The sequence below is a fragment of the Cyanistes caeruleus genome, chromosome Z (assembly GCF_971803275.1).
Source record: "Cyanistes caeruleus chromosome Z, bCyaCae1.hap1.1, whole genome shotgun sequence".
In the NCBI taxonomy this organism is placed as follows: domain Eukaryota; kingdom Metazoa; phylum Chordata; class Aves; order Passeriformes; family Paridae; genus Cyanistes; species Cyanistes caeruleus.
In genome coordinates, this window is record NC_141732.1 from 58,504,868 (window position 1) to 58,524,563 (window position 19,696).

Consider the following 19,696-nt stretch of genomic DNA (forward strand, 5'->3'; position numbering starts at 1 on the left):
CAGCTGATGATCTTTCCTGAGAGGCACATTTTGCTATGAATTGTTGCAACAATTGGAGCACTTGGAGAAAATCCTAAAGGACAAAATTGTTCAGTATAGTACACTAAACTAAGAAGAGTTACACCTCTTTGTTTCAACGGAGTGATTGCATCATGTTCTGTTGGGGAATTCAGAGCATGTCCAGGACACCCTACACAGTAATTTCTAGTGCTGCAGGAGAAAAGGTGCAAGATCATTAAGAAATGGTTCCATGAAGCAGTTTCTGACCAAGTTCTGACATAAAAATTTAGGACTGAAGTAACTGTTAATATGCAGAGTATATATTCTGCCCTTGGAACAGCAAACAAAAAACCCTGTACGGCAAGGTGCTCATGTTTTTCCAGTGATCTAACAGCAGAAAAAGTAGTAAAACTGAAAGCTATCAGGTATATCAGGAGCTTTTCTGTGCATCCTCTACTTACTGTATGTATGCCAGTCTTCTGGATTCACACTTTTGGAACAGTCACCATTTCTAACAAGTTAAAATTCTTGTGGTTTTGGCTATCTGATTTCTATCAAAACATGTGACTCAGAGCCAAATCATGGTATTTTTAAAAGTGATTGTAGGCCAAGTGGTCTTCAGGAAGCACAGTCAGAGTACATGCAGTTAAAACAAGTAAGGAGAACCTTTTTATCTCTCATCTGTCGCATTAATTAAAGAATGATAGTGGCCCTGAATCTCCATTAGTGCTAATCTGAACATAATAAGTGAATCACTCTCTCTCTAAAAAACAGCTAAAGAGGAAACACTATTTTATTCTTCATCGTCTAGTCATAAAAATTAAATCCAGTGAATAAATATTTTGCAAGTCATGGGTCTATTAGATAATTTAAATTACAGGTATCTTACTTTTCTCATGTAAATACAGGGAAAGAAGAAATGTAGAGTAATTCACAAGAATAAACAATCAAGTGTTTTTACCCCTACACTTGGGGAAACCATATTTATTACCAGAGAAGTGGATGGTCTGTAACAGAATTTGAACAAGTGACAACCACGGCTTGAGGCACAGATCCAAAAACTGAATAAATATGAGGAGGTTACACATTTAGGCATGTAGTGAATCATCTGCAATGTTCTTAGCCCCAAAAAATAGTTTTCAATGGAATTATTCTGCATTCAGAACCTGTTAAAGAAAAACAAACATGTTAAAGTGTTCAGCTAAAATAATTTGTAAATGACTGAGTATGTAAATCCAAGACTTGGGTTAACATGGTTAGACAGTAAGTTGAACTACATTCAGTACCTTTGTATTGCTTTATTTTTCTCATAATGCAAACTAATAAACTTTAACTACAACATTAAAATTCAGTGTCACTGATCATAATTCATCGTGCTAGCAATTTTAACTATGTAATTAAGATTTCCTGTTGTTCTTTCCCCTGATTACACTATTTCATTGTTTAAATACAGCAGGCATTTATGCTCTAACATCTTCCAGAACTGCACTAAAAAACTCCATACCAGAGACAGCAAAGAATGCATAAATGAATGACCCTTAGACTTGTAAATCAATGGAGAAAGTTGGTATCACCCTCAGCAACAGCACATTCTGTCAATTCATCTGAAGTTGCCAGTATCATCACATTTACGGCAAGATACAATTATGGCTGGAAGATTCCCACAGTCCTGCCAGATTCCTCAAGGTTATTAGCACTTGTCTGATTGCAGTACACAACAAAGACATTGTTAAAATATCAGCGCATCAATCAGGAGGAATTTGGAGACTTTGAAGTTTAAAAAAATAAAACAGTGTGGGAAAGAGAAGCAGCTAGGTGCAGTTATGTTTGTCAGGTTTAGTTAAATGACACGCTCTTGGATAAGAGTTTCATTCTTAATTTGTCAGAAACAGATGTAGAAATAACTTTTCTTTTAAAAATAAATTCATTAATATCAACAGTGATTTGAAAGTGCTTCAGCTTTATGGGATCTTTTCCCACAAGGAAGAACTGGCAAAATAGAATGGAACATTAATCACCATTAACCATGAGTCTCAGGCTTCTAATTAAGGGAGTGCAGAGCCTGAGACTGCATTTCCTTAACACTGTTGCCAGTGTTCCTTCCTCCCAGCAGCTAATTTCAAATGAGTGTGCAGAAAGTCTGAGGTGCTGGAAGAACAGGGTGTAGTAAATGTAGTAAATGCATTCTCTTCTAAATCCCTCTCTGCTTTGTAGGCAATGCAGAAACTTCAGATGTACACAATTCACTAAGAGTGACAATGAAAAATACTCACATCATATCATAGGAGCACAAAATCATTGTGCTTGAATTTACTGTTGCAACTTTCTTACAGTAAACATATGGATCTATACAGGCTTTTATTTTTCTAATTTACATTAATAGCTTCTGTCACTGTTTGGGTACAGATTCAAGCTAGAAGTCTATACCAGAGATGTCCGCTATAGGGATGCACTCAAACTACAAGTGTAGAATTCATCAAAACCTTGCAATTATTTACCCAGAAATTTTTACTAGCTGCAGGAGTGAATTCTCAGAATTTCTTCTGGAAGTCCAGCAAATATAATAGTTTAAGAAATGCTCCAGAAATACTTATCTCTTCAAAAGGATCTTTAACAGCTTAGTCACAGAAGTGACTAAGAAGGTTCAATATATAAAGTGCAGCACATATGTTGAAAGCACAGAGAAGAACCATCAAGAGATTTCCTAACTGCTCTCCTTACTACATTTGTTCCTACTACAAACAAGTTTTATGGAAGTTTACACAGTTCCAACTGAGTTTGCAGCTTGTGTCATGTTTGAAAACAATCTGATTTTTTTCAAATACCACTGAGGTCTTCAATAAAGTCAAAGGGCATGCTGACACCAGCATGAACTTGAACAAATCCTTAATGAGAACCAGCAGATAAAGCAAGTAGATAATTTTCCTAGTCCACAGTGCAGAGACTTTATAATTACTATTGTAGAAATACATATCCATCACAGAAAGATAAATTAACAGAGATGATAGCAGCAATTAAAACTGTGTGTCAAGGTGTTTGTTCTATAGAGTATCTTACAACCATATCCTACAGCCGATGCAGCCGTGGTCATTGGATGAGAAGCCTTATGTGCTGTTAGGACAGAAGTGCACTTGAACAGGCACACTGTGCTTACAGAAAAATTGTGTTTTAAAATTGTACAGCTGCCCTTAACCATAACCATACCATCAGCAGAGAAATAACGAGCCTGTCAGAAAGAAATTACAGACTGACTAGAATTGAGTTACTCACTCTGAGCATGAAAAGACTCAATTGTTACCACTGCATACATATGCAGAATCATACCACCACTACATGCTTGCTGGAGATCAGATATTAAAAAATAGAAAAAAGGGACTAATATCTTTCCAATCACTGCATACTTATTGGTATGAACCAGCATAGCTCCATTGGCTACAGTCAAGCTGTATCAGCCTCCTAATGTGAAGGTCTTTGCTCTTCTGTGACTTTTTATTCCTGATGAGTTTGGAACAATAGGGCTGAAATCAGAGAAATGCAAAAACATGAATTCTCAGTGAAACGTGCATAACTAGACAATGTGATGAGAGCAGGAACTGACAAGAGAAAGGCCAGGTCATGAAGCTTTCAGTTTGTACATGCCAACAAATCTTTAAATGTGCATGAGGATTTACAAATGCTACATGATCTGAAAATCTGTTCTGCCTTTAAGTTTTTGGTTTACTGCCTTTGAGAGGAGAGGAATGAAGAGTGTCAGATTACAAAGTGGAATTCCTACTGCTGACCAGAAAACATTGGATTTCCTTGTTCGGACCCTAAGGGAAAGAACAGTAGCCACTGTTATGGCTTTTTGGAAGTTGATTCCTAAGTAGTAATGTAAAATTAAATATGAGCCCATTTAAAAAAAGAATCTGGTAGAAATCTACCAGATATACTGGGCTCTCTGTCACTATGAGCTTTACTATGGGCCTATCAAAATAAAATTCTATCTTAAACATATTTCTTTATAGGATTTATAGCTGTAATTTATCCATTCTTTAAATACTTTCATTTCCAGGTTCTTGAGCAGAAATATGAGAAAATGGAGATCATAACATTTTCAATACAGTAAATTTTATTAATTATAGCTTCTAGGGTCTATTCTGCAGGTCTTTTTAGAGACTGAAGTCCAATAAATAAATGTATGTTTGCTAACTTTCTCTGGAGTCATATCTAGATAACATTTATTTTAAAGATAAACACACAATGAAAAAAAACTAAAACAACATTAAACAAGAATAGAATGTTTGCAATATGCATAGATATACAAAGTGAGAGTTCTTAGCTGAGAGAGTAACTTTCTCCTCTTCCAGCAGTTATATAGAGTAACAGTTGTCATCTTACCATATTTTCAAATTAATGTTCAAAATAAGCCATGATTCCACTACAAATATAACTTCATCAGTGAACAATAATCAAAGAGATTTCCCTGAACTAAAACAATGCCTCTAGTTTATATAATAAATAGGAGTATTCAAATCTGCTCTACAGCTTGACTGGACCAGTTTATAAAACTGGAATCATGATTGACCATGACCATCTGTATTTCTCACAATACCCTTCCTGTCCTCTCCATCTTTTCATAGAGGCATACATGGATGTTTGTTAATCATTAATTAATTCAGAATCTTCCGACTGCAGCTCATGGGCTAAGACCATTCATGAGCTCTACATTCACTTGAAACTATGGCCTTGAGCGGAATTATTCTGACTTTCACTTTGACAATGCAGAGAGATCTGTGCAGTAATCAGCTCCTAAGACAGGAATGGAAGGAAATGGTGCTCCAAGTGCCCTGCAGCTGTGTGTGCATTTGGGCCACAGTTATGAACCTAAGCAATGCCAGATCTCTGCTATATCTAGAATTTTGATGATTGTCAGTATATTATAGTCACTTATTACCAGGATAATATTTAGGATGAAAGCAAGTGTTCCTAAATATCTTCTTGTATTCTTATGCATCATCAGAACATTTATAACAAGCTCAATGAAAATAAACTATGGATAAAACCAGCATTTGCATTTAAAAAGAGGCCATTTCTTTATTTGAACATGTCATCAAACAAATGTCATTAAATAATATTAAGTAAAAAGATGGATAGTGACTTGTTAAAAAGTCTGCTTTTCCTCACAGCTTATGATGCTTACACTGCTGTAGGCTCTGAAAAGAGCTGTTGTTAAACAGTGCTGTGATAGCACGGTCTCAGCATCCTCACTTCTGAAAAGTACAGATACTAAGTAATTTAATATTGGTATTTAGAACCACAGACTCAAAAGATAAAATTTACAAACAACAAACTTAGAAAATGTAGGAGCTTGCTTTGTTTGGATTTGGGGTTTGGACTAGGTCCACACATTTAATGCATATTTTGTCACAAGTTAAATCCAAAATGCATAATTCACTGAATAGTACAAAATTCCTCAATGATATTTGTGGATTAATAGTTACACTTGCCTCTTAACACTACACTCAGTCTTTACAGCCAGGAAGATGGATTCTTGCAATTGCATTTAATGCTATAAATAGAATAAACATTTGCACAGAAACTCTTATTTTTGTAAAAAAAATCTCTCAATTTTATAGTGTTGGAATAATATTTTTTTAAAAAATTCCTTTTACAATTTCTTTTCCATATAGCATGGCCTTCTCTTTATCACAAATTAAATACAGAAAAAGGTGATTTCTAAAAACTTCTCCACATAAAGCAATGCACATTAAGTTCTTGTGAACTGTGGGCAGAAATAATTACAAAAAAAATCCTGTTGTTAACAAGCAATTATAGCTCAAAGGAATTTCAGACATCTTATACCTGCTGCCTCTAAGAGACAATCTCTCAATCATTCACATTCCTAAATATTTCTTCACAGTGGGCTACTTTCTAGGGCAAATATAAACAGAAATGCAATTGTTCTACTCTATTCCCTCCTGCATTTTTTCAAAATCCAACTGGGCTATTATCATAAGTCTCCTTTGATATTATAAATATGTCTATTTTTTACTCAGTCAAAGGCTATGCCATTTCAGCTGTTCTGGATTTTTTTTCTAATGCTGAATTTATGGCAAAAGAAAACTGACAGTAAATTCCTATCCACTATATTAGTTTTGGAGCTTTAGTTAGAAGCAGAGTGATGGTAATGTATATGTTGCTCTTATCCCATTGTTTAATATACCATGACCATGATTTCTCCATTATAAAGTCAAAACAGAACTGAAAAGGCAGGAGAATGACTTTGTTTCTACAACATGTCACTGCTGGGGCTGCAGGGTATGACTAGACCAGACTAATAGCCACTTTGGGATTATTTCAGACAGTGCTTTATCCATCAAGTATGACTTGTACAACAGAATATTTGAAAACAAAGCAAAAAGGACAAGAATTACAGTGAAAAGTCAGTACATCTATAGGGGCCACCAACAGGGCAGCAGTGCTTTCATAGTTCTTGGGCTGGAAGTTACAGTGTTCACAGTCTTTTAAAAAGGGCTCCTCTTACCATATACACAAGGGAAGAAATTATGATCCTCCAGGAATTGACTATTTTCCTGGATAACTGCACACTGATGAGCAACTTCAAGAAAATACTTTGGAATCACAGAATTGCCCTGACTATAATCTATATATAAAAAAACCCCAAAACTATTTGTTACTGTGAGTTAAATACAGGTAAGCTGGAACTGAGAGCATGTTTGTTTGCTAGAAGTCCACCCTGTGACTCAATGGTCTCAACATTCATCCTTCCATCGTCCAGACAGACTCATTAAAGCTTTTTCTCAGTGAAGCACTATAAATGTGAAGGGTAAATTTAAGGCCTCAGATGTCCTTGAATAAGTAATTTCTGAATTTTCTGTCCAATAAAAATCAATGACTCCTACTTCATGAGTGTGCTTGGAGAATATACACAATCAAGAAAGACTTCAACATCCCTGGTTAATAGGGCCATTGAGTGATGTTTCTGGCAGATTTGCAGGTCCCATGAAATGACTGGGCAGGCCACAGATGTCCTGATCAAAGTTTTACATTCATTACCATGGGCTCTATGCCCAAAATTACTCAATAAGCATTGCTGAATATCAAACACAGCTTACTTTGTTTGTACGTGTATTCACTGTGTTCTGACTCCTTGTTTGCTTGAAGAAATAGCAAGAATGCATAGCTGAAAAGAAAGACAGGGCTTTTTTATTTTTATCACTGTCCTGAAAGCCAAAATCTGGCAGCCCAGAACTGTGGCTTTGGTGCAGTACCTTGTTGTGGCTTTTGAAGATTCGTCCAAATAAACACTGCATTCCTTAGATCCAAATCTAGCTATTCGGACTATACTTTTTTTTCTAACTATAGTCCTGCCGACAGAATATAACTGCCTTTATTGCTATTGAGTTTAGCCAGGATTAGGGGATCAACATCCAGTAACTGCTTTGATGATGGCAGCCGGTAGTCACTTCTTTGAAACTTGGCAGCAGATATATCACCAACCTTTTCAGTATCTCTGCACTCCACCCCGCAAAAACAACTCTCAGGAGGGAACACTAACACAACAAGAAGTACTGCATCATCCTCTTTCCCTCTGCTAACCATGGTATGCAATTATCACAAGGGCCGTCACTGATCCAGTCCATGGTTGGATGGCTGACTCATTCTGACTGCTCTGTGCCAAAAAAGTTTTTACTGTTCCTTGCAGCAGTTCTGCCCGATTTAGATGAGCTCATACACGAATTGCAAGGCACTGAAAGAAGACGGGAGAACGCTGAATTCAGAAACAGCAGCTTGGGACCTCAGGGAATTCTTTACACCATATATTCAACCAGCTTGAAACAAAATTGAGTTCATTGTCTGCAGCTCACAAAGACAGTAAGCTGAAAGAGTTAAAACATTCAGCTGGAAACCCACTGGCAAAAATATTGCTTAACCTCCCCAAACTTAGAATTGGCAGGTTCTTTTTCTCCTTCTGTTAGCAAAAGCACTACTTCCCCATTACAAACCTCAGCTTTTTTATAGTTAGAGAGACGTGAAACCTATGGGCCTACTTGGGGTGGGGCTCTAAAGCGACTGCCACGGGAAGGGCTGGGCTGGAAAAATGGTCCTCTGACCCCTCCATCATGCCAGAGCTAATGTTGTGAGAGAGACACAGCTTTGGGGTCCAGCTGGAGTGGGGCCTGTGGTGGGCTGCCAAAGGAGCAGGTAGGCAGGAAAAAAAATTCTCCCTTAATAACTGCTACATCTCAGAAATTATTTGGTGTTCCTACATTTAGGACAGCCCTAACCTGTGGTTAGGTTCTGGATCCCCTGGTAGTGCTTGACATTATTTATTTTTTTATTTGTGAAGTAATATTCCATTTTGACTTTAAGTATTTCATGATTCAGTTGCCTGTTCGTAATTTGGGTGTCCCTGTTCCTAGCATTACAAACATGGCTACAATATGAACTATACATACTTGTGTACCAAACTCCATCACACATGGGTAGGAGCCCTACCAGTGGCCCTGTCACCATCAGGATACCCATCAGGACCCCTTGGTAAGTCTGCAATAGGGTGGCACAGGTTTAACAGGATTCTCTGTGTGACTTCATGCTCATTTGTTGTTTGTTAAAGAAAGCATGGATAGTTTGGGGTATATTGCTAGTAGTCTTTACCACTTTTTCAGAAAGTGAGAGACAAATTCACAGAGGCCAACAGGGACTGCTAGTGGAACTTCAGATCTGCATAGACCTCAAGTGTTTAAACTCTGGTTCTTCTGCTCAGAGATTCCAAAGAGGACTAAACTCAGATCTTTATCCAAGACCCATTTATCAAAGTTGGACAAATTATTTTCAGGCTGAATATAGGGCCTTTGACTCAAGAAAAGATCCAGATTATCTGTTTTGCTTATAAAATCATCCACTCCTTGACTGTGTACATTTTTTTATATGTAAGCAATGCAGAATGAGTAGCCAGTGTCAGCATTCTTCCTGAACTTGGTTACTTTTCTGAAGCTTAAATAATTTCTAAAGCATAAAGACTATAACTTTTGAATTTATAATGCTCAAATGTTTGCTAGATTAAGAATGAATCTTAAATTGGAAAGGGATGAAATGAAGTTTTATTTAGCGTTCAAAATACTTGCATTTTTGAAAGTTACTCAAGTAACCACAAAAGATATAAAGAATTCTCTATTTCCCAATTTGAAACAACTTAAGAGTATACAACTCTTTGCAGATGCCAATCTAAACGTGTCAGCCAGATGGTTTTTTTCCCTAACACAGTTCAATTAAAATGTTTTATGAAGACCACCCATGGAAAATAATTAGGAAAAAAAAATTCTACTGTAGCTGAGAAAATAATCTTTGGATTTTAATATATTACGAGAGAAAACAGAATTTAATACCTCTGTGAGACAATGATATGTCACAGTCACTTCCTAGTAAATTAAATATATAAATTAGAATATCAGCAAGACATTAAAATGTGGGTTGTAAGACAAAGAAAAAAGAGAACACATAAAAGTTCTGCCTACCTCTGAAATAAAAATTAGAATTTTTTTAATCTTTTCTTTAGCCAAGAAGCTGAAATTGATGGGAGTCAATGCCATTAATTACTTGAGCTCTTACAATTTAGGTGATTTTTTTTTTCCTTTTCCATGAAACTAGGTATCAGCATAAAAAATCCAGTTAAAAATACCATTAAGAGAAGTTTCCACTTCTGTGGGTAAGACAACATCTTTCCTCATGTAATATGAGTGCTGAATGCTGAAGGACACACAGGAATGTAGGGCAGAAATTTCCCCCACCCCCAAGTCCAGTCCCCTGTTATTGTGAAAACCACATCTTGTAACGCCTACTATAAACCAAAATGTTACATGTGATATTGACTGAGAACAGTTAGCTTTCTAATCTTACATGTCTCCATATGGATATAGGGCACTAAATAAATACGCACTACAAAAAAAGAGTGGGGATAACATAAATTCCTTGGGTCTACTTGCCTTACATGAAGGGGAATGGCTGTCAACATCTCCATTTGCATTTGATTGCACAAATAAACTATACCAAAACATTCTGAATAAGTAAGAACTAATGGAACTTCTGCTCTTTGGATGATTTATCTCAAAAAGATATTTGAAGGACAACATATCACTATGACACATACAAAAATAGTAAATCTAAAGGTCACAAAAGGTAATTCAACACTCTTCTCTTTCAGAATCCCACACTCGAAACCATGTTACTAACTGTATGCTACAATTAGAATATGGAACTTACAGTTGCACTAAACAGGTAAGTTATGAGCTAACACAAATCATTGTATCACTGTAAAATAAACTGTCTGCAACAGTTAGAAAAGGTAACCACAATAAAGGTTTTTCTGAAGCTACTGAAGGAAGATGCAAGGTTTGTCAACGTGATACAATACCTTATAAAAAGGTTTTGTTGCTTACATTTTCCCTCCATTGATGTGGTCAGCAAATTACTGAGCCTAAGCCTCAGTTATTGTAAAGAATCTTCAAAAGCTCAAGAGTGAAATGCTGTTATGTTCCGAAGCAAAGACTGTCATGGTCCAATTGGATCTCTCTAATTTACAGGACAACACAGTCTGTAAATTATTTTATGAGCTCATTAGGAAAGGAAGCAAACACACACATCAAAGGCTCAATCCACTTCATACAAATGAGACTAACATGGGAATTCACTAATTTATTCCTTAATTCATAAGGTTTTTAACTCACAAGTTGTCTATGTCATAACTTACAGTTATGCTTATAATTATAAACTTATAACTCAAAGTTATAAGTAAAATACTCCAGAGCTGCTGATAAGAGTGCTCATCCTTTCTTCTCTGTCACAGTGCAGGCCTCCCATGTATCCCATTAGGTAGCATGAAAACCTCAGCAGACTGGCTGATGCTGGATATGCTTCAGAGGTGTTTTTGGGCAAGATGCCATAAGTTCCAGCTTTAAAGTTTGGTCTACATGATTCCCATAAGTTAGTGGATTCTGAAGGAACTGACAATCAGTAGGGGGGATTATGTCTTCAGCATAAAAAGTAATGGCTTTGTAGTGACCTGAACCCTTCCAGTGGTTTGCCTACATGTTGCTCTCACTTGGATCTCACAGCACTAGTCCAAACAACATCAGGTCTTTGTATGAGCTGTGTGCTAGGTAAAACCTGAGCAGGAACTCAGGTTCTGGTATGAAAAGTCACAGGACAGAAAGAAAAGCTTAAATGTGTTTCATTAAATGGAAGGAGATATAACCAGGTACCGGTTTGAAGACTACTTCTACAGAACATATAATCTTTTTAATTTAGTATTTTAAATATAGTAGTTCATACAAAAGTTGCAAACAGTGTTATAGTAGAAGCTTCTGTCACAGCAGATATGTTTTGCCAATGAAAATACAAATTACCTGGAGGCAGGTAACAATCAGATGATTCTCCCAGTGTCTAGATAAGCTGTGGAAACGCAGGATTGTGTAAATAGCAATATCTTAGAAAGTATTGTAAGGCTGGGCATTATTCCCAAGGGCCCCAAAGGAAAGGCTGGTACAACCTGATGGAAGAGAAACTAGTCTTTGAGGCTCTGAGTGATTGTTTAGAAGGTGAAGAACAATCTGAAGAGCTTGCTCAGTTATATCCTACTGCAACCATCTGCTTTCAGCCACTGATGGATGAATGGAGAAGGAAATTGAGACTCTGTCTAAAACAGGATTCCATAGGAATATATCCAATTAAACCACAGAGAAAATATATTATACAAGAATTACTTTCTCTGAAACTACTTTTCATTTCTTTTTGTCTTCAAGGCTGAAGATGGTGAACAAAATAGAACAGAAAAAAAGCAGAAGTGACAAAGGAGTGAGAGAAACATAAAGCTCTTTGGGAGAAAGATAAAAAGCTGAACAGGCTTCTGGAGAACTTTAGACTCACTTCTACTCAGAAAAAACATCAAAGGTAGAAAAGACAAGCATTTAAGATTAGATTTAAGACAGCGCAGTGGAGAATCAGATGTATTAAAAAGTACATGCATTTTCAGTTTCCTTGTTTCATCTCTTTTTCATCCCTTTTTTTTTTTTTTTTTTTAAATGCATGGGTTTTGTAAAGCCTTCCTTTTCATTAATCTGTTTGCTAATGATTAGCACAAGTCTCCCAAGAGAAAACTAGGAAGTTGTACAAAATTTTAGTGCAATTCATACGAGTTGGTCCTGCAGCTGGAAAAGGGCAATTATGATTCTGGAGATGATGACAGATTGAGCTCTGCATCCTGAGAACTTAGTCAAGGACACCGAGAAGCAGTACCAGAACTCAGGGTTTGGAGACCTATCACAGGTAATAGAGAGCTGGCACATTATCTTGAGTCAATTTGATTGTAACTGAGAAATGTTGCTTGGCTTGGTTTCTTCATGGCTCAGAGCCCACTTCAGGATGAAAACAGACTCCACTATGGTAATAAAGACAGGGTACTTACCAGGCAGGTAATAAAAGTAAGGTTTTGTTCAGCACAGAATTGTTGAATAATTCCTGCAGAAAGGGGCCTTTGGAGGTCACTGGTTGTTCCTCACCACTCTAGCAAACTGCATCAACTTCAAATTCGATCCAGCTTCAGGGATAGAATTGTTCAGTATCTTCTCCAACCAAAGACTGGACAACCCCAGGATTAAGGCTGCCATAGTCTCATATTTCCCATATTGAATTAAACTCATGGTGTGATTTTTTTTTTTTCCCCTTTCCTTATATTGCATTGGAACTCCACATGTTCCCTGTGTGCTTTTCATCTTTGTGCATCTCTGAGAAGTGTCTGGCTTCCTCTTCTCTGTGCTCTCACATTTGGTAGCTGAAGATAGCATCTTCCATTTTTCTCACCAGCATAAACTAACCCATTTCTTTATCTTCCCCATGATCACACTAGAGTTCTCCACTGAACTAACTCAAACTGGTCAATACTTTTCCTTTATAGGGAAGCTCAAAATGTGATGCTATGCTCTAGCACTGATAGAAGGGAATTAAGACTTCCCCCAGCTGCTGGATGCATCCTTGCTTATGTGGATCAACATGTGGTTGGTTTTCTTCATCTAAAGAGAAAATGGGAACTCTTGTCCTAATTACTGTTCAGAAGGATGCTTAGATTTTTTCCCCATGAAAATGCTTTCCATCTGGTCGTGGCCCAGCATGCACTCCTGAATGTAGCTGTTGCACTCCAAGTGGCAGACTTTGCAATTGTTGAAATTAATGAAATATTTATTCACACATTTTTTAAGGCTGTCAAGATTCTTCTATCTGACAGCCCTGCACTCCAGTTGATCATCACGCTCTACTCCAGTCTGATAGATTAAGAGTGAACAAGAAATAGAGATTATGTTGTATTTGTGAGGTTTTCTTGCCTTATCTGGATGGAAGTACATGTTAAAGGCAAAAATTTTTATGTCAATACAGATATATAATAGCTTTCAGTAGATTTTGTGTTCTGGACAAACGTGAAACCAGAGTTCAGTATACTCCACAAGACTGATTAATTTTGGGTGTCCCTGTTGCCTTCCTTACAAGGAATTCAATTACTTTTAGTTTCTTTCAAGGAAGGAGGCGATGTTTATCTTCTGCACTAAAAGTATATTCCAGACAAAGAATATTTTAAAATATATATATAATTTTACTAACATTTCACATATAATTGTTGGGAATGAGAGCAGGAAAAGACTGAAATTAGATTCCCAACATATCACGAATAAGAAATAATGAATTATTCCAAGAATAAGATCACAATTAGCAATATCTCATTAGAGAAAGTACAAAATATGTGACTAGGACTCTGAGTCTGTAAACCAGATTCTGCTGCAGGGGTTTTTTGCAGAATGCAAAGCTGTGTGCATTATGCCCAAGGACCCCAAGCTCCAGTCACTGCTGGATCACAGTTGGGATCCTCATCAGGGTAGAACACAGGTACTGAATGTTTGTGATAATACTGAAGCCGTGAGAGTAGTTTTTCCACCACATGAGGGTATTTTTCAGACACATCATTTTTCTCTTCAGGATCATGAACAATATCAAACAGCCAAAGTCTCTTTGTTGATGGATCAGACGATTGAATCTGTGACTCATTGAACAAAGACGGTGGAGGGAACCAGTGGCTGCAGCCTACAGGAACAGGAACAGATCAAGGGTCAGTTCTGACATACAGAGCAGCAGTGTGGAGACAGAGTTTTGCTGTAATTGATGAATTTACTAGGTCTCTTGACAAGCCCCTGCTTGTGACTGTTGCTGCACACCTTAACTCTAGCCCTGCACCAAATTCTCTCTAGTCCAGGGCTACTTAAATAGGAGTCTCATTTATGCAAAAAAACCACTGCACCACTGAGATCCAAAATTCTATGTAACTTTTTTTCACATAAAGTAATTTAATGGACCTTCTTCTAGGATTCTGTGCTCCTTATTGGTCCCTTACAATTTGAGATATTCTATGACAGTTTTTCCCCTAACATTCAAATAAGTCGAAGACAAAATATTTGGAAAATGAAAAAAAACTACATTGTTTTGATTTCAGAAGTGCTCATTCTAGATCTCTGCATGTGGTAAAAAACCTAAGAAATTAGCAGAATTACTCAAAGAAATTAAAATACATGAAACAAAATTAAATTGTGTTTGTGGTGGGTGGGAGATAGGATTTTGTTACCTGGATATCCAGTTAGTAACTTCCATTTTCCATGTCTTATTGCTGCATGTATGGATATATTGAAAAGTGTATCATCCCAAGGAGAATTGCTCTGTGGTAAAGATGTTCTCTTGTCAATGCCAAGACCTTATTTGAACAGTAAACAGTAAAACAGTAAAAGTTAGGTACATTGCGTATTCATGAGGTAATTTTTAGAACTCTGTTGAAAAACAAAGCAGTTTGTTGTCAGCCATTTATTTTTCCCTACTGGATAAACATTTTGTTGTATATATGTGCAAAGATCTGTGCTATGAATAAATGGATGTATTTAACTCTGAACTTGAACAGCATTTAAAAAACTTACCAGTGGAAAATGTCAGAGCTGAGCCCAGATAACTGGCCTAATTTTGTACACAGATATTATATGTGTATCTCACATACCTGTATTAAGAACACTCAAGATTGGAATTGCTAAATTTTGTCATACAAGTGCCTGCATCTTTTGCTAGGTAGGAATATAAGATTGAAAGATCTCCTGAGTCAACCTTCTTAGGTCACTACAGGGAACAAGTCCCAGGTTCTGACCTGTATCAACAACAGAGAGCTGTCTCTCCGGGCTGAGCTGGCTGTGTCCACAAAAACCTGGTCAGCAAGCTTTTTCTGTGGCGTATCTACTGTCTTTGGAGGAGCGCAGTATGATGTGGCCCCATATTCACATACTATTGAAAACTGAAACATTCCCTCTGAAAAGGAAACCTGAAGCTCCTTATAGGAGGGAGCTCAGGAAAAAGAATTCAAATGCATTGACCAGGGATGATTAGGAGACCACTTTGTTATTGAAACCAACAGGGAGGAAGAGAGTCAGATGGACAGCCCAGGAGCATCCAAACCAACTTCCATATGTTTTCATAAATAAAACAGGAGTTCAAGACAAAATCTACACGTTTTATATTAACTGTATCAGCTGATAACAGTTTACCAATGACTACCAGAAGGCAACTTTAATCAAATTACAAGACACATTAGAAGATGGAGAGAAACCAATGTTGATTTTTCCAAAAGAGCTTCTTTCCAAAAGAGGTGGTTTTCAATCAGTTTAGGGAATCTGAAGGACTCAGCTGACAGACTTTTGGATGAGAATCTATGAGATGTACAACAATCATGTTGTACATAATACAGCCAATAGGAAGCAGAACTAGGTATTTGTAAAAAGAGTAAACTCTGCACAACACAGTGAGGTAAATACACAGCAAATGGAAAGGAGAACAGAAAGTTGGGACAAGAATTGCAAGGACACAATTTCTCTATTTTTTATGAAGGACTTGCAAAGTTTCTATTTTCTTACCAGACTTTGCACTTTGAGTTTATTTTCTTTAATAAACAGATTGTGCTTACCCAAGTTCCCTGTTTACATCAAACTTGTATAATGTTCCCAGATTAATAAGGATATAAAAGGGCTACTTGTTTGGAATATACATACACAGACTGGACAGGACTCAGCTCATTTTAGATCAAGAAGCACTGAAGCTGATCTAAAAAAGAAAATAAACCCCCATGAAAACAAGAAAAACCTCATAAGTAACCCCAGCAGAATCTCTTCTGGAAGATAAATCCTCACACAGCCATGTGATGTCCATAGAAAATAGGAAAGAGTTTAAAGATTAACACCACTTACTTTTCAGCAGCATTGTGTTATGTGTTATTCTGTCATTTGCTTTGCTACTCCTCCTTGACTACTCCTGTTTGCCATCTACTTTCTTAAACATAATGAAAGATATTCAGCAGGTCAAAAAAGAGATATGCTTATTAAACCTTATGTCTCAAAGCTACAATTTCAAGGCATGGTCTAAAGATAAAATTATGTGAACCTGCATTTCTGATTTTAAAGTTTAGCCTAAAGAATATGCTTGTGCTTGCTGATCTACCCACAGTATGTGGTACCATAACACTACACAAGATAAACTATTTAAAATATTTCAAATAAATGGTATGCAATATTGTATTTTTATATATACTTTGCAAAATATCCTTAGAATGCCATGTATGAGACTTAAAATAAGATTCAAGGAGATAGAATAGATCTAAATACTCTGATTTAGTCCAGGTAAAAAAAATAGACTCTTAAATGAAAAAAAAGCTTTTACCAGAGCATGAAGTTGAAGATATTTGGTGAAATATTATCTTTCAGCAAAATTTCTTGAAGAGAAATGGGTAAATTCCCTTATGTTGAGCTGTTATAAAGAGAACTCTGTCAGTCATGTTAATTCACCCATTGCAAGCATTTGCTTTGTGCCAAAGAAATGTACTGTCTACTACTAGGGGGAGAGCATTGCTTTCCAGAGAGTACAAGTCAACTTTCATCATGGACTTTGATCATGGGAAACAGGCTGATGCTTTTTCAAATGCTCTCTACAAGGATACTTACAGGACTGTCACTTTATTACATTACATAAGCACCAGATACAGAACTACTATAAATAAAAATTTTGCCGTATGTGAATGCTTTTCTTCCCATCCTATGACTTGCATCTTAAACTCAGATATTCCTCCTGCTGCCTTTACCCATCTTCCTCCTTCTCTTCAGCCCAGCTGGTAAGTTTCTACCTCTGCCTTCAGCTTTTGCTGGTGCCGGTGAAATGCAAAATACCTGGGCTATCTCCTTTGCCATATGAATTTTACATGGATCCTTTTTCTGATTTTGCAGACTGGAGATGTCATGTTTGTTTTGTTTCCTTTTCAAGACCAAATGTTGTCTCCCATAGCATCTAAGCAGTTTTTTTCTGAATTTGTTCTATATTGTAGGGGAGTTTTTATTTAATTCTTTCCATTATGGTTGACAGTAACAACAGCCCTGTGGACCAATTCAGCAGTCAAAGGACAGATGACTTTTATTAAGCTCAGTAATCAAGCCAGCCTTCATTGGTCTGCATACTCTCCTTACAAACTTATATATATATATATATATATAAAAGTGATGCTTTTGATTGTGTAGAACCTAAACATTTTATTCTTTTGCTGTTGGATCAATGTATCAGTGGCTAATGAAATCAGGCTTTGTTTTTACCTTTAAATAAAGTCCCACAGCCTTTCCCATGAATTTAATTATTGTCAAAAGAAGCCACTGTTTCCTGACGCTCAACTTTGAAGCCTCACCAGTAGCTGTATTTATTTTTTAAGTAGTCTCTTGGGAAATTATAAAACTTGTATTAGTTAAGAAAATAGTGACCTTTCATTTAGATATTTATTTTCAAATATTTAATGCTAAAATGAATTTGTCTAAAGATTTTAGAGTTTTGGCTGGAGTTATAGGTCACCAATTAGTATTCAAATAGCTTTTATATCTTTATAGTAAAAGTTAGGTCCCACAGAAGATGTTGATAAGTGATTTTGGAACTTAACCTTGGTAAGTGATTTTGGAACTATAGATTAGTTCAAGAAATCCTTTGTACTGACAAGCTTAAAAATGGTTTCAGGATCAGATTTTTAAAGGAATGGAGATGACCAACTCTCTTGGGTTGCAAAGAAGTCTGGCCCTTTGACCCTTACAGAAACTTCAGCTTAGTTCTTTTACTTCTGTTATCATATATAGTTTCTATACACATACATATTTCAGATTAGGATGAAAAAGCCTATGTAATTTTCAATGGCTAATCTGCACCTTCAAGAAACCTGATTTTTCCAAAGGCCAATGTCATTAACTCTGAAAAATCCACACAAGATGCTCAGAAAGCATCAGTCAAAACATTGGCTACATATGCAAAAATAATTGTCGTTTTGATAATTTGAATATTCCGTAGCATACCCTTCAGGCAGGATACTGGAAAATTTACTACTGGATACATACATCAGTAGTACCCTGGCTGTTGACCAGAGAATATCCTCAACTTCTTAGGAAAAGTGAACAATCTTTCAGTGTGCTGAGTCTTGCTAATGCACAAATTTAAGTACAACAAAAGGGAAAGTAATGAACATGGCAGGGAAAGCCAACATTTCACATACACAGCAGTTTATCTGAACTAGCTACTGCTAGTTCAGATACACTGTTGTATCTGCTACTTCTGAATTAGCCACTGCTATTTAGGGAAGTGTTTGTGCTCACAAAGTTTTAATAAACAAGTATTGTCCAGAGGCTGTCCAGAAGCAGTCCAATACTAAAATTGGCAACAAACAGGACATTATGCCACCACTGAGGTCCTTCATGTATCTTACATGGTGTACTGTGTAGTTTTGGTTCCCATGTTACAAAGCAAACACAGAAAAGCCATGCAAGATAAAAAGACCTGAAACAAGAAAGATAAAAGCTATGGAACAACTTCTGTGTGAAGAATGTCTAAGTAAATATAGGGCTGTTAATCCTCAAAAATGGACAACTGATGAGAGAAAGGAGATCTTGGAAGTTGTGTGGCCATGGCAAACTGAGTAAGGAACAAGTCTTTCCTAATAAGGGCATTGAATAAATTGTCATGTATTGAAAATAAATGATACTATATATTTCCTTATTACAAACCAAACTCAAGTGTGGGATTCCTTTACATGGAATGCTGTGGGTGCCAAAAGTTTATGCAGGTTGAGTAATAAAAGGATACATATAGTGGAAGAAAAATAATTCAAGAATTCTTATATCCAAAAATACAGCCTAAAGATTAGCAGCAGGCTGTGGGGGGCACAAAGAGAAGTGTATTTATGTGCTTGCCCTCATGTACTCTGTCCTACACAACTGCTACTCTCAGAACAATGAACAGGACAGATTATTGAGGTGGTCCTATACAAGATGTGTTACCAAATTATTTTCAGCTCAAGAATGGCAAATAAAATATTTACAAAAGTGCTATATTGAAGTAGATTTATACAACTTTTATTATATTAATCCCTGTATGCACTGAACCGAAAGGTCAAAACTTCCACAAAAAATTAAGTAGAGAATCATAGCACCACAGCGTATCTCAAGTAGGAAAGGACTCATGTATCATAGACTTCAACTCTCAGTTCCTCACAGGAATACCCCAAACTAAACCATATGATCGAGATGGTTGTCCACAAGCTCTGACAGGC

At 36.6% G+C, this 19,696-nt stretch overlaps 1 protein-coding gene across 1 annotated transcript in view; it reads right to left on the minus strand.

Moving 5' to 3' along the window:
* Positions 1 to 952: 952 nt before the first annotated feature.
* The window catches only part of ARSB (arylsulfatase B), a 75,962-nt gene continuing 57,218 nt past the window's right edge, over positions 953 to 19,696 (minus strand). The window contains exons 7-9 of the mRNA XM_023944528.2: positions 14,666 to 14,791; positions 12,467 to 14,130; positions 953 to 1,166 (exon numbers count right to left, since the gene is read on the minus strand). Coding sequence (XP_023800296.2) covers positions 13,865 to 14,130; positions 14,666 to 14,791 — 392 coding nt within the window. The 3' untranslated portion in view covers positions 953 to 1,166; positions 12,467 to 13,864. The remainder of the gene's footprint in view (positions 1,167 to 12,466; positions 14,131 to 14,665; positions 14,792 to 19,696) is intronic.